The sequence below is a fragment of the Loxodonta africana genome, chromosome 17 (genome assembly GCF_030014295.1).
Source record: "Loxodonta africana isolate mLoxAfr1 chromosome 17, mLoxAfr1.hap2, whole genome shotgun sequence".
NCBI lineage: Eukaryota > Metazoa > Chordata > Mammalia > Proboscidea > Elephantidae > Loxodonta > Loxodonta africana.
Window position 1 is genome coordinate 64,996,889 of NC_087358.1, and position 15,817 is coordinate 65,012,705.

At 41.3% G+C, this 15,817-nt stretch overlaps 1 protein-coding gene across 7 annotated transcripts in view; it reads left to right on the forward strand.

Moving 5' to 3' along the window:
* SLC25A30 (solute carrier family 25 member 30) overlaps positions 1-15,817 on the forward strand; it is a 67,183-nt gene that overhangs the window by 25,919 nt on the left and 25,447 nt on the right. For 3 of the 7 annotated variants that reach the window (XM_003412610.4, XM_064270102.1, XM_010592605.3), the window contains one exon: positions 242-3,147. The exons of 3 other annotated variants lie outside the window; for them this stretch is intronic. In XM_003412610.4, coding sequence (XP_003412658.2) covers positions 242-283 — 42 coding nt within the window. In that variant the 3' untranslated portion in view covers positions 284-3,147. Of the gene's footprint in view, positions 1-241; positions 3,150-15,817 lie in introns of those variants that run through there. One more of the 7 variants, XM_023551280.2, reaches the window with a different exon arrangement.

The window sequence follows — 15,817 nt, forward strand, 5'->3', positions numbered from 1 at the left end:
AGAAGAGGCCATGTCACGGAGCTGATGCTAGGTGATTTTTGTATCTCAGCTCTGACCTGGAAGGCTTATGGGGAGATACTTGGGAGTGGTTGAGCATGAATCCCCTCATACTTAACCTTGATCGTGGCGCGTGGTCTGTTCATACGTACTTGCTAGCAGAAGTGCTATTTGCAGCTTTGTATTTATGTGCTTGAGTTGTTCAGATGGCGTTTTCTTTGTCAGCCTTAACCGATACCTGCAGTTCTTTGTGACATACGAGCAGTTGAAGAAATTGGACTTGTGACAAGCCACAGGCTGCATGAGATACCCTTGGAAAATGCTAACTTCCGAAACAGTACAGCTTCCTGTGGTTCACACGGCTTCTCACTGCTTGGCTCATCATAGATTCCTGGGTGTGAGCAACAGAGGACAACTGGGTTAGCTTAGGTTGCTATGTTGGCATTGGACGTGCCTCATCCAGTGTTTAATGACATAAACTGCAACATCCAAACGCTAGTCTTTACCACTGACGTACCCTTGGACATCAAAGATAACTTTCAAAATACATGTTTCTGCTCAAGAAACTTTGCAAGAAAATCAGGAACTGTGGGCGGTTTTTTCGGGGGAAAGTAGCTCCCAGTGCATCTCAGTGCTTAGCAGAGACTCTTAGACTGCTCTGGAGAAGCTCACCAGAACCATGGGTTGGAGCCTTCAAGAATCTATTTTTGTCCCTGACCATCTGGGGCTTTTGCTTCTAGTCTGCTGAAGAAACATCACATGTGAAGACCTGGACTTCCCAGCCACGGGTATAGGCAGTACAGGAAATCCACCTTTGGAATATTGCACTGTGTTTTAACTTCCTATCTTGGCAGGATCTCTCACTTATAATAAGTGATTTTAAGCCTTTGTAGACTTGACCTTTGTGAGGAATTGTTACACAGTATTAATGTATAAGCTCATGGTGTAATTTGTTGGCTTGGAAGGTGGCACAGGTGTTTTCGAGGAGTGTGGGCTCTGCCTTAGGTAATGTTAGTAATTCACTCTGATTTTAAGCAAAGCTCCTTAGCCTTCCTTGTATCTCTTTCGCTCCGTAGAAAATGAGGATGATGACATATTGGGATAGAGGCCCAAATGAAGAAGACAGGCTGCTGCGCCTCTTTGATGATGTTGATGCAGCCACTTGTCTTGTAGGGTGTGTCCATGTCAGGCTGTCTTCTAGCTATAACCCCCCGTGAACACACTGTATGTACAGAAGAGAGCCATATTATCATGGTTCTCTCACTGTAATTGTGAGGGAAGCCCTTGATGAAAGGCAAGAGTACCGTGTAAGTTAAGGTTTCAGTTTGTTTTGCCAGTCAAAATGTGGCTAGTGAATTGAAGAGTTGATTTTTCCAGCTTTTCAGTCTTTACTTTAGATCATGCCATGTCACGTTAAAATATGTCCTGTTTTGGACTTCCTAGTTAGTTTAGATGGAAAATACATGATTGAAATTTTAAAAGCTCTTTCTTTTAGTACACCTGTTTATCTTGTTTGTAACAGTACATACATCATATTTCTCTTTGTCTTTTAAAGACAGTGAGGATAAGTTGTTCCCCCTCTTTCTTGTCTTCATCCTATTCTTTTCAAACAAAAGGTGACTCTGAGAACCCCTTAGTAGCTGGGTAGTACAGTTAATGCACTCATTGCTAACCAATAGGTTAGTGGTTCAAGTCCACCCAGAGGCACCTTGGAAAAAAGGCCTGGCCGCCTACTTCCATAAACTCAGCCATTGAAAATCCTGTGGAGCACAGGCCTACTCAGACACACATGGGGTCACCATGAGTCAGAGTTGGCTCGATGGCAACTGATTTGGTTTTTAGTTTTGGCCTGAACTTTACACTTGTGGAGGACACCCACAGGAAAGTGAATGTATTAGCTTGGGTCCTTCAGTTCTACCCTGTGAGAATATTTAAATATGCCCTCCCTGGGGCACCCTGGCAGACCACTTCTACAGAATGTGCAGGGCAAAATACTAGCCCTTGGGGTACCTTCTTCCATTGAGGCAGAATAGGAGGAATGCAGACTTTTTAGGGACCAGGCAGTTTTCGTCACAGTCAGTTTCACCTTGCCTTCTTTTTATTAATGTTTCCTTTGAAAGACTTTGTGAAGCAGAATTTTATTTCCAAAAGTAAGAGCTAAGACAAAGTCATTAAAAAGGGGAAGGAAGGAGGAAGAGTGGTGGGGTGGCAGGCGTGTGTTCCATTGCTAAAAGACGAAGGTGAAAAGTCCGGATGTCATCCTGGCCTGCTCTTGATGGCAGTGGAGGGTCATGTGATGCACAAGAGCTGAGCTCATTCAGGCTTCAGCCCTGATAAACTGAACCCGTGTTCAGAGACAGGAGATTGTGTTTCCTTACCAAGCATTCCTTTCCCAGGGTCAAGGCTTTCTATAGCCAGCCGTTCACTTTTGAGTTCATTGAGTTTAAAGAATTGCTTTTCATGAACCACTGTTTTGTTTGTTTTGTTTTGTTTTAATGTAGAAAATATTTTCTTTTTTAAATGTACTTGTAATTTCTGAAAGAGTAGAAATAAGTTCATTTAAAGACCACGTAAAGAGTAACTGTCAGGCCATATTCATTATATCCATTTATTCACATGATGTACATATTGAGACCAAGATGAGAAGAAATTAAAACTTGAGCACATTTTTAAGACAAAAATATAGCAATTCTTCATTTATTAAGCCCCCTATAGAACAGAGTCTTCATCTGCTTTTGTTTTCTCCTTCCCAAAGGAGTTCATACAGTTCTTGAGGCTTCTATCAAAGGGACGGCGGAATTAGGACAATTGGTTGCCTTCTTTTCAGGAGTACCCTTTTTGGATACTGCTTAAATATGGCAAAAGAGTTTCTAGTTTTTATACCCAAGGTGAAGAAAATGTTTTTATTGTTTGCTTATGGGTTTGTATAATCACTGATGCTAAATGTTGCTGATCTGTGGTATAAAAAAGGCTCCTGTTCCCCATATTTATTCATACACTTGAGATAGTATATGTTATATAAAAAGTATATGTTTTTCACAGGCCTTTATATGTAGAACTCTTTATTTAAACAGTGTTGGAATATGTTGTGTACACCTTGTTTCATTTATGTAATAAACTGGAGTAATATATAATAACAAAAAATGTTTGGTGGTTATTTCAGATATATAGAAACATTTAAACAAAGACTAAGCTCAGAGCAGAGTCCAGAGGCCTGTAGTAGCAATGTTTTTGGGTGCCATTGAGTTGATTCCGACTCATAATAACCCCATATGACAAAGTAGAACTGCCCCATAAGGTTTTCTTGGCTATAATCTTTACAGAAGCAGATTTTCAGGTCTTTCTCTTGTGGAGCGGCTGGGTAGATTTGAATTGTCAACCTGCCAGTTAGCAGCTGATCACTTAACCGTTGTGGTACCAGTGCTCCTTGGAGTAGCAGTAGTGTTGGTGAAAGTGGCAACAGGCATTTCTCTGCATAGGGAAGTTGTTGGGGTCATCATCTTTATCACACAGACCTGTGGGACCTCCCATGATAGGAATTGCTCTCCAGCTCAGTGCAGGCGAGGGCACTTGATTCATGGGCTGGCTTGTCAAGGCAGCCTGGGGATTCAGAACACTAATGTGATGACATCACTGCTGTGAACTGCCAAGCTAGGTCACTCAGTCCTAAAGTTTACTGTTGGCTAGAGGCAGATGCTGGGATTCTTGGCCAACTACAGACCAGACAAAGACACCGCTGGTTGGCAGAAAACAACCAATGGACTAAATGCAAACCTAGTTCCTTTAATTTTTCACTTAAAAATGTTTTCTAGGTGCCTGTCTTATTTTTTTTTTTTAATTTTTTTGTCTGAAAATGTATGTATCAAAACACACCTCTCAACAATTTCTACATGTACAATTCAATAACATTGATTACATTCTTCAAGCTCTGCAACCCTTCTCTATTCTTTTTTAAATCATTCCACCACTGTTAACATAAACTCAATGCTCTAATCAAAAACTTCCTCTTTCCCCCTCCCTCCCACCCTGACAACCACTAAGAATCTTTAGTTTCTATATATTTGCTTATATAAATGAGATCACGCAGTAGTTGACCTTTTGTGACTGATTTTGCGCAGCATGATGTTTTCAAAGCTCATGTAGTGGCATGCGTCAGGACTTCATTTCTCTTTACGGCCGAGTAGTATTTCATTGTGTTTATACAGTGACTATCTTCTTAACATTTAAATTAAACACAGTAAAAAATAATTGGGGAGGGAGCCAACGTGGCATTATAGACAAGCACCACACTGTCCCTCCGTAGCAAAGACCCGAAAAACTAAGTAAAACAGACAAGTGTCAATCCAGGAATCCTAAGCGTCAAAAGAAGGGATAAAGAACTCAACCAAGCACCAAATGGAATAAGAAACAGAGAATCGTGAGGACAGCTATGGAGTGGAGGTCCCCTATCAGCTAAAGCGGCACAGATTCACCATCTTGCTCTCCTCAGCCACCAAGAATGGCGGACAGGGAGTACGGGAAGGCAGCTCTCTGGAGCTCCCAGCAGGAGACGGAGCACCCGGTACCCAGGAGTACACACTTTCCCACCCCCACCCTTCCTCCTGCCTGGCCTCTGCAGCTTTCTGGCAGGCTACAGTTGCTTGCTGGGGACATGCTGCTCCTTGCCACTTGGATTTGCCTTGCCCACACCAGCTGGCTCCTTCAGTGCCATTTCTTTTTGTTGCCGTTGTTCCTTTTTTTTTTTGCTTCTATTGGTTTCTTCTCTCTCATCTCCTTCCTTTCCTTTTGAACAACTGGTTCCATGTACCATCTCTGCACCTTCCTGAGAGGTTGTACAGCACTGCTCAGCTGGGGACCTGTTTCCAGTGGGCTCCCCTGGGGCATTTCTTTTCCTGTTTTTCTTCATTTTTTTTCTTGGTTTCTTGTGTCTCTACCTTCCTTTCCTTTCTCCTGACCACCTGGCCACGTGTGCCTTTCTCTTTTTTTTCTTTATCTATAGTTTCTTATCTCTCCCCCTTCCTTTCCTTTCTCCCATCCTTCTAGCTGTGTGTGCCATGTCTGTCCCACTCCAATGGCAGGCTCCCTCGGCACTCTTTTTTTTTTTTTTTGGTTCTGTTTCTCTTTCTCTTCTTTCCCACACCAAATTAGCTTCACACATAACATCTTCCCACCTTCCTCCTGCCTATCCACATCATGTGCTGAGCATTGCACCCCTAAGCAGCACAGGCATGGCCTACAAGAACCTTCCCTGCACTGGCCCCCCCCCGGGCCTCGCCCTATCAGCCCCAGTACATGCCACAAATGACACATCCCAGCCCCTCCACTGGACCTGCCCTGCTGCACCATAGCTGAACAACTGGCCCTGCCCATTGGACAAGGTGGTGAGAAATACAGTGCTGACAGACGAGCAAACAACAACGAATCCACAGCCCGCCTGCTCAGACATAACTAAATAAAACAAAAAAGCAGGATGAAACAAATCCACAATCAATAAATGAAAATAATTACTACATTTTCCAAAGACAGCAGACAATATCAAAGCATATTAAAAATATGACAGGATGGTTCCAGTAGATATCCAAAATAAAACACCAGATGACCTTCCAGTAGGAGAAAAGGCACTGGAACTACATAGGGAATACAAATCTCTAATATTCAGGGCTATCCAAGCGATGAAGGAAAAAGCAGACAAAAATGAGGAAATAATAGACAAAATCCTAGAAAAGACAGACAAAACAATGGAAGAGTTGAGGAAAATAATATAGGAACAAAATGTCAAACTCACAAGTAGAAATCATACAAAAATATCAATTAGAAATCCAAAGGATACAACAAGATTTCAGAAATGATGTCATAGAAGGTTTGAGGAGAAGGTTTGAAACAGTGGAAGACAGGATCAGCGAAAATTGAAGATGAATCTTTGGGTACCACTTTCAGGAAAAATCAGAGAAAAAGAATGAAGAAACCCTGAGAATGATGTGGGATACAATCAAAAGGGAAAATTTGTAAGAGATCAAGTCATTGAAGAATTGCTGGCAGAAAACTTCTCTAATATTGAAAGATGAAAAGCTGACCATCCAAGAAGCTCAATGAACCCCATATAGGATAGACCCCAAAAGAATAGCATACATCTTAGGCCACAAAGCAGCCTTCAACAAAATCTAAAACATTGAGATAATACAAAGTATCTTCTTTGATCACACCATCACAGTAGAAATTAATAACAGGAAGAGCAAGGAAAAAAAAATTGAATACATGGAAACTGAATAACACCCTGCTTAAAAACCAAGTAATAGAAGAAATCAAAGATGGAATAAAAAAATTCCTAGACTCAAACAAGAATGAAAACACATCATACCAAAACCTTTGAGACACAGCAAAGACAGTGTTCAGAGGTCAATTTATAGTAATACATGCACATGTCAAAAAAGAAGAAAGGGACAAAATGAAAACAATAGCTATACAACTGAAATAGACAACAGCAAAAGAAGTCCATAGCCACCAGAAGAAAGGAAATAATAAAGATCACAGCAGAAATAAATAAAACGGAGAATAGAAAAATAATAGAATCAACAAAACCAAAATTTAGTTCTTTGAAAGGATCAACAAAATTGACAAACCATTGGCTAAATTGACAAAAACAGGAGAGGACATGAATAACCCAAATAAGAAATGAAATGGGGGAAATACAGAATGGGTGGTGGAAGAAGGTAATTCTAAATACAGTTATGGCCATGTGACCAGTTGCAGAAATGAGGACTGTAATTATGAGTGTTTTTCCTTTGTATGTGTGCATCAGATATTTTTGTTTTCTTCACTTACATAAGATGTAAATGGGGCTAGTGTGGTTTCGGTTGTCCGTGTGTTAGTATCATGTTAGACAAAAGTATGACTTTATAATTGTCTTTATTCAGAGATTATGTATGGTTTAAGGAGATGTTTATGTGTGCCAAGTTGACAAGGGGTGGACTGTGATGGTTAAGATTGTGTGTCAACTTGGATGGGCCATGATTCTCAGTCTTTATATATGATCACTCCCTCGATGGGATCTGCTGTTAGTAGCCAGTCAGTTGAACTGGAGTTTCCTTGGGGGTGTGGCCTGCATCCAAATATAAACAGGCATTCTGGCTTTTGCTCACTGTGGATCCTGCGGCTGCTTTCTGTTCATCTGACCTCCAGTTCTTGGGACTTGAGCTATCAGCTTATCTGCAGATCTTGGGATTCATCAGTCTTCACAGCCTGTGAGCGGAGCCCTGCTCTCTGACCTGCCGATCTTAGGTTTGCCAGTCCCTGCAGCTACCTGAATCAGGAGAAGCCTTGCAGTCTTGCCTGCCAATCTTGGAATCTGTCAATTTTCACAGCTTGTGAGCAAGAGCCCTGCTTTCTGACCTGCTGATCTTGGTTTTGCCAGGCCCCAAGGCTACATGAGTCGTGAGAAGCCCCTATTCTAATCCATGGATTTGGGACGTTCCAGCCTCTACAATCGTGTGAGCTGCTTCTTTGATATAAATCTCTCTCTCTATATATTTATATGCTTTACTGGTTTTGCTTCCCTACAGAACCCAGCCAAAGACATTTACATTAAAACAGACCCAACTGAAATAAAAAGGTTCATAATAGAGTACTTTTCTTTCTTTCCTGTCTTTTTAATGACCTCTTGCTTTCTTCATGTATGATGTCCTTGATATCATCCCACAACTCATCACGTCTTTGATCATTACTGTTCAACGCATCAAATCTATTCTTGAATGGTCTCTAAATTCAGATGGGATAGGCACAAGGTCATACTTTGGCTCTCATGGACTTGTTCTAATTTTCTTCAGTTTCACTTGAACCTGCGTATGAGCAATTGATGGTCTATTCCACAATAGACCCCTGGCCTTGTTCTGACTGATGATATTGATCTTTTCTATCATCTGTTTCCACAGATGTAGTCAGTTTGATTCCTGCACATTCCATCTGTCGAGGTCCACTTGTATAGTTGCCATTTATGTTAGTGAGAAAAGGTATTTGCAGTGAAGAAGTCATTGGTCATGGAAAATTCTATCATGTGATCTCTGGTGTTGTTTCTATCACCAAGGCCATATTTTCCAACTACCAATCCGTCTTCTTTGCCTCCAGCTTTCACATTCCAATCACCAGTAATTATTGATGCATCCTAATTGCATGTTTGATCAATTTCAGACTACAGAAGTTGATAAAAACCTTCAGTTTCTTCATCTTTGGCCTTAGTGGTTGGTGCATAAATTGGAATAATAGTTGTATTAACTGGTCTTCCTTGTAGGTGTATGGGTATTATCCTATCACTGACAGCATTGTATATCAGGATAGACCTTGAAATGTTTTCTTTTACTATACATAGAAAATGCAAAAGACCCCCATGAGAAAACTACTGGAACTAATAGAATAATTCAGCAGACTAGCAGGATACAAGATAAACATACAAAAATCAGTTGGATTCCTATACACCAATAAAGAGAACTATGAAAAGGAAATCAGGGGAACAATACCATTTATAATAGCCCCTAAAAAAAAAAAAATACAAATAAATCTAACCAGGAATGTAAAAGACCTATAAAAGAAAACTGCAAAACACTACTGCAAGAAACCAAAAGAGAACCGCATAAATGGAAAAACATACTATGCTCATGTGTAGGTAGTCTCAACATTGTGAAAATGTCAATTTTACCCAAAAAGCAATCTACAAATACAATGCAATTCCAATCAAAATGCCAACAGCATTCTTTAAAGAGATGGAAAAACTAATGATTAACTTTATATGGAAAGGGAAGAGGCCCTGGATACGTAAAGTACTATTGAAAAAGAATAAAGTAGGAGGACTTGCACTACCTGACCTCAGAGCCTGCTGTACAGCTATGGTAGTCACAACAGCCAGGTACTGGTACGATGACAGACATTCACCAATGGAGTAGAATTGAGAACCCAGATGCAAATCCATCCACCTGTGGTCACCTGATCTTTGATGGGGGCCCAGAGTCCATTAAATGAGGAAAAGACAGCCTTTTTAACAAATGGGCCTGGCAAAACTAGATGTCCATCTGCAAAAAAAAATGAAATGGGACCCATACCTCATACTACACACAAAAACTAATTCAAAATGGATCAAAGACCTAAATATAAAACCCAAATCAAAAACAATAAAGATCATAGAAGAAAAAATAGGGTAACGTTAGAGGCCCTAGTACACGGCATTAACAGGATACAAACCATAACCAACAACATACAAACTCCAGAAGATAAGCTAGATTACTGGGGTCTTTTAAAAATTAAACACTTACACTCATCAAAAGAGTAAAAAGAGAACCTACAGACTGGGAAAAAAAATTTGGCTATGACAAATCCAACAAAAGTCTAACCTCTAAAATCTACAGGAAAATCCAACACCTCTACAACAAAAAGAAAAATAATCCAATTTAAAAATGGGCAAAGGATATGAACAGATGCTTCATCAAAGAAGACCGTCAGGTGGCTAACAGACTCATGAGGAAATGCTCACATTCGATAGTCATTAGAGAAATACAAATCAAAACCACAATGAGATACCATCTCACCCTGACATTACTGGCACAAAAAAAAAAAAAAAAAAAAACCCAGAAAACAAATGCTGGAGAGGCTGTAGGGAGATTGGAACTCATATGCACAGCTGGTGGGAATGCAAAAAGGTACAACCATTTTGGAAAATGATATGCCGCTTCCTCAAAAAGCTAGAAATAGAAATACCATACCAACAAAACAACAACCAACCCAGTGCCATCTAGTCGATTCCAACTCGTAGGAATACCACATGATCCAGCAATTCCACTCCTAGGAAAATATCCTGGAGAAATAAGAGCCATCACGTGAATAGACATATGCATACCCATGTTCACTGCAGCATTGTTCATAATAGCAAAAAGATGGAAACAACCTCAATGGCCGTCAACAGATGAATGGATAAACAAACTATGGTACATACACACAATGGAACACTACACAATGATAAAGAACAATGATGAATTTGTGAAGCATCTCACTACATGGGTGAATCTGGAGGGCATTATGCTGAGTGAAATAAGTCAATCACAAAAGGACAACTATTGTATGAGACCACTACTATAAAAACTCAAAAGGTTTACACACAAAAAGAAACAATCTTTGATAGTTATGAGGGAGAGGAGGGGTGGGAATGGGAAAACACTTAATGACAATAGACAAGTGGTAACTTTGGTGAAGGACAGGACAGTACACAATACTGGGGAAGCCAGCACAACTTGCCTAAGTCAAGGTCATGGAAGCTCCATAGACAATGCAAACTCCCTGAGGGCCCAAACTACCAGGCTGAGAGCTGTGGGAATGATGGTCTCGGGGAACATCTAGCTCAGTTGGCATGACATATTTTATGAAGAACATATTCTTCATTCTACTTTGGTGAGTAGCGTCTGGGGTCTTAAAAGCTTCTGAGTGGCCATCTAAGATATTCCACTGGTCTCACCCCATCTGGAGCAAGGGAGAATGAAGACAACCAAAGACACAAGGGAAAGATTGGTCCGAAGGACTAATGGACCACAACTACTACAGCCTCCACCAGACTGAGTCCAGCACAACTAGGTGATGCCTGGCTACCACCACCAACTGTTCTGACAGATATCACAATAGAGGGTCCCAGACAGAACTGGAGAAAAATGTAGGACAAGATTCTAACTCACACACAAAAAAAAGACCAAACTTTCTGTTCTGACAGAGACTGGAGAAACCCCGAGGGTATGGCCCCGGACACCCATATAGCTCAGTAACAAAGCCACTCCTGAGGCTCACCCTTCAGCCAAAGATTAGACAGGCCCATAAAATAAAACGAGACTAAAAGGGCACGCCAGCCCAGGGGCAAGAATGAGAGGGCAGAAGGGACAGGAAATCAGGTAACAGGGAACCCAAGCTCAAGAAGGAGACGGTGTTGACATGTGGGGTTAACAACCAATGTCGAAAAACAATATGTGTACTAATTGTTTACTGAGAAGCTAGTTTGTTCTGTAGACGTTCATCTAAAGTACAATAAAAAACAGTTAAACATGTTCGTTTTAAAAAAAAAAAAATGAGGAAAAAGAGGAGGCTTTTTGTCCCAGATCTCCTACCTAAGAGATACAATGACATATATAGGATGTGAAAACCCAAACCAAATCTGTTGCTGTCGAGTTGATTCTGACTCATAGCAACCCTGTAAAGGACAGAGTAGCAGTGCTCCAAAGTGCAGCTGGCAAATTTGAACTGCTGACCTTTTGGTTAGCAGCCGTAGCTCTTAACCATTGCACCACCAGGATATAGTTGGCTTCATGTAAAGGTCTGTGAGAACAGATGGCCCCTGGTGTGGTCTCCAATATTTGTGAATGGTGGAGCTCTCACTTGGATCAGGGTCCCTGTTACACACATTTGGCTTTAAATCTAGGATATTTATATATTCGTATTTATAAACTGGCAGCTGGGAACATGTGACAGGATAAATTACGTTATAGCAGCTTAAACTGAGTCCCTGGGTGGCACATACAGTTAAGTGTTGGCTGCTGACTGAAAGGTTGGAAGTTCATGCCCACCCACAGGAACCTCAGAGGAAAGGCCTGGTGATATACTTAAAAAAATTAGCTCTGGAAAACTTTATGGAGCACAGTTCTACTCTGACACACAAAATAAACTGGAAAACCTATGGAGCACAGTTCTACTCTGATATACATGGGATGCCATGAGTTGGGGTTGACGTGACAGAAACTTTTGTTTTTTTTATAGAGTGTAGTGCGTTATAAGTAGATCCATTCTGTATCACAGCAGAGGAATACAAGACAGGCAGTGTGAAAATCTTTTTTGAAAGCTTGATGGGAGTAATACAGGCAAGAGCACTGTCTTAGTTATCTAGTGCTGCTGTAACAGAAATACCACAAGTGAATGGCTTTAACAAACAGAAATTTATTCTCTCACAGTCTAGGAGGCTAGAAGTCCGAGTTCAGGATGCCAGCTCCAGGGGAAGGCTTTCTCTCTGTGTCAGTTCTGGGAGAAGGTCCTTGTCATCAATGTTCCCTAGTCTAGGAGCTTCTCAGTGCAGGGACCCCAGGTCCAAAGAATGCCCTCCGCTCCCGGTGCTTCTTCTTTCTTGGTGGTATGAGTTCCCTCTCCTCTCTGCTAGGTTCTCTCTTTTTATATCTCAAAAGAAATTGACCCAAGATACAATCTAATCCTGTAGATTGAGTCATGCCTCATTAACATAACTGCCTCTAATCCTGCCTTGTTAACATGATAAAGGTTAGGATTTACAACACATAGGATAATCATATCAGATCACAAAATGATGGACAGCCACACAATACTGGGAGTCACGGCCTAGCCAAGTTGACACACATTTTGGGGGAACACACTTCAATCCATGACAAGCACCAAAAGCAAAACCCTGGAAACAACCTATGCATCTCTCAGTATCCCTTGCTGAAATAAACCATGGTCCATCTCTACAGTGGTTTCTATGTAGCTCATGAGAAGAGTGAGTTAAATCTTGGCCTGCTGACCCAAGAGACAGAAAGGGCCACATAAACCAGAGGCTACATCAGCCTGAGACCAGAGCTAGATGGTGCCCGGCTACAGCCGATGACTGCCCTGACAGGGAACACAACAGAGAACCCCTGAAGGAGCAGGAGAGCAGTGGGATGCAGGCCTCAAATTCTCATAAAAAGACCAGACTTAATGGTCTGACAGACTAGAAGGACCCCGGAGGTCATGGTCCCCAGACCTGTTAGCCCAAGACAGGAACCATTCCTACAGCCAATTCTTCAGACAGGGATTGGACTGGACTATAGGATAGCAAATGATACTGGTGAGGAGTGAGCTTCTTGAATCAAGTAGACACATAAGACTATGTGGGCAGCTCCTGTCTGGAGAGGAGACGAGAAGGCAGAGGGCGTCAGCAGCTGGCTGAATGGACACAAGAATACAGGGTGGAGAGAACCAGTGTGCTGTCTCATTAGGGGGAGAGCAACTAGGAGTATATGGCAAGGTGTACATAAATTTTTGTATGAGATACTGACTTGATTTGTAAACTTTCACTTAAACCACAATAAAAAGAAAGAAAAAAAAAATCTTGGCCTGCTGGCCTGGGAAGGTGTCCCATGGTCTGCTATTAACTAGTAAAAGGATAAGATGCAGATTTCTTTCTGTACCTTGACATTTCTTTGGGGAAAAAAGAATAAATCTTATGTATGTAGGGAATGGGCTAAAAGGGTAGAAGGGATTATTAATATTTACTTTATACATCATTGTTTCAGTTGTTTCAAAAGCTTGTATTTTATAATTTAAAACAGAATCTTAAACTGCCTTGGAATACAGATGTCCAAGTTATGATAAGTAGGGGGGAAAATGAATTGCAATGTATGTAATATTCTTTGTAGTTTTAGGTATATAATATTTCTAAAAATATGCTAAATATCTTTATCAAACTTCAGCTAAAATGAGAAATGGTAAACTTCAGCTGTTTATTTCCAACCATTTTTGCTCTTTGCTTTTCATTCAATGAATTTAATACTTTTTTGGGAGGCATTGGTGGTTCAGTGGTAGAATTCTCACCTTCTATACGGGAGACTTGGTGATGCAGTGGTTAAGAGCTCGGCTGCTAACCAAAAGGTCAGCAGTTCAAATCCACCAACTGCTCCTTGGAAGCCCTATGGGGCAGTTCTTCTCTGTCCTAGGGGGTCACTATGAGTCGGAATCGACTCGATGGCAATGAGTTTGGTTTGGTTTTTAAAATACAGGAAACCCAGCTCCGATTCCTGGCCAATGCACCTCATACCCACCCACCACTCGTCTCTCAGTGCAGGCTTACGTGTTGCAGTGATGGCGAACAGGTTTCAGTGGAGCTTCCACACTAAGAAGACTAGGAAGAAAGGTCTACTTCTGAAAATTGGTCAATTAAAAACCCTGTGGATCACAACTAATACTCAGTTTCATTGCATTATATAAAGAGACTTCTGCATTCTTTTAAGCTTGCCTTCATTAATTGAAATCCTGCAAATATATTTCTGAAACACTCTCAGTTCTTTATAGAAAAAGAAGCTGTCTAAGTATAAGCTATTGCCTAACTCCACTGCATGTATCTGTGAGAGTTCCAGTGATTCTAGACTTAGCAGGAATTCACATCTGACAGAACCAAGGTCACAAACTTCAAAGAACTGCTTAAGACCAATTGGTAACCTCACCTTTAATTGCATCATTAACTCTAATTTGCTGTACGACTTTGTGGCGGTGGTGGTATGGTTTTTAACAAAATACTCTGTATATAGTAGAAACTTAAAAACTTGTTGTGTTAAAATAACCTACTGAGATTTGTTCATTACTTCTGGAATCCTTATGTGGTGTTATCTCAATCTTGTCAGTGGAGAGCCTTTTCTTAGGTGCCGTTGAGTTGGTCCTGACTCATAGCAACCCTATGTATAAGAGAATGAAATACTGCCCAGTCCTAGCCATCCTTACAACCGTTGCTGTGTTTGAACCCATTGTTGCAGCTACTGGAGCCCTGATAGTTCAGTGGTTAACAGCTTGGCTGCTGTCTTAGTCATCTAGTGATGCTGTAACAGAAATACCACAGGTGGACAGCTTTAACAAAGAGAAGTTTATTCTCTCAGTCCCGTAGGCTACAAGTCCTAATTCAAGGTGTCAGCTCCAGGAGAAGGGGAAGACTTCCTTCTCTCTGTCGACTCTGGAGGAAGGTCCTTGTCATCAGTCTTCCATTGGTCTGGGAGCATCTCAGCGCAGGAACCTCAGGTCCAAGGGATGCGCTCTGCTCCCGGTATGGCTTTCTTGGTGGTAGAGGTCCGCATGTCTCTCTGCTTGCTTCTTCTTTTATATCTCAAAAGAGATTGGCTTAAGGCACTAGCTTGTATATCCCATCAATATAACTTGCCACTAATCCATCTCATTTCATCACAGTGATAGGATTTACAACACATACAGAAATCACATAAAATGGTGGACAATCACACAATACTGAGACTCATGGCCCAGCTAAGTTGACAGATATTTTGGGGGGGACGCAATCCAATCCATGACAGCTGCTAACCAAAACGTCAGCTGTTTGAATCCATCAGCTGCTCCCTGGAAACCCTATGGGGCAGTTCTACTCTGTCCTGTAGGGTCGCTGTGAGTCAGAATCAACTCGACGGCACATAACAACTGTGCCAAACCGTCTCATTGAGGCTCTTCCTCTTTTCTGCTGACCCTCTACTTTACCAAGCATGATGTACTTCTCCAGGGACTGGTCCTCCCTGATAACATGTCCAAAGTACATGAGACAAAGTCTCACCATCCTCACTTCTAAGGAGCATTCTGCCTATACTGCTTCCCAGACAGATTTGTTTGTTCCTCTGGCAGTCCAAGACATCAGTTCTTCGGTCTTCCTTATTCATTGTCCAGTTTTCACATGCATAGAAAACAATTGAAAATTCTGTGGCTTGGCTCAGGCACACCTTAGTTCTCAAAGTGACATCTTTGCTTTTAACACCTCGAGGGCGACTTTTGCAGCAGATTTGCCCAATGCAATACATGATATATGATTTCTTGACTGCTGCTTTCATGGGTGTTGATTATGGATCCAAGTAGAATGAAATCCTTGACAACTTCATTCTTTTCTCTGTTTATCATGATGTTACTTGTTGGTCCAGTTGTGAAGATTTTTGTTTCCTTTATGTTGAGGGCGTAATTCATACTGAAGGCTGTGGTCTTTGATCATCATCAGTAAGTGCTTCAAGTCCTCTTCACTTTCAGCAAGCAAGGTTGTGTCATCTGCATAACACAG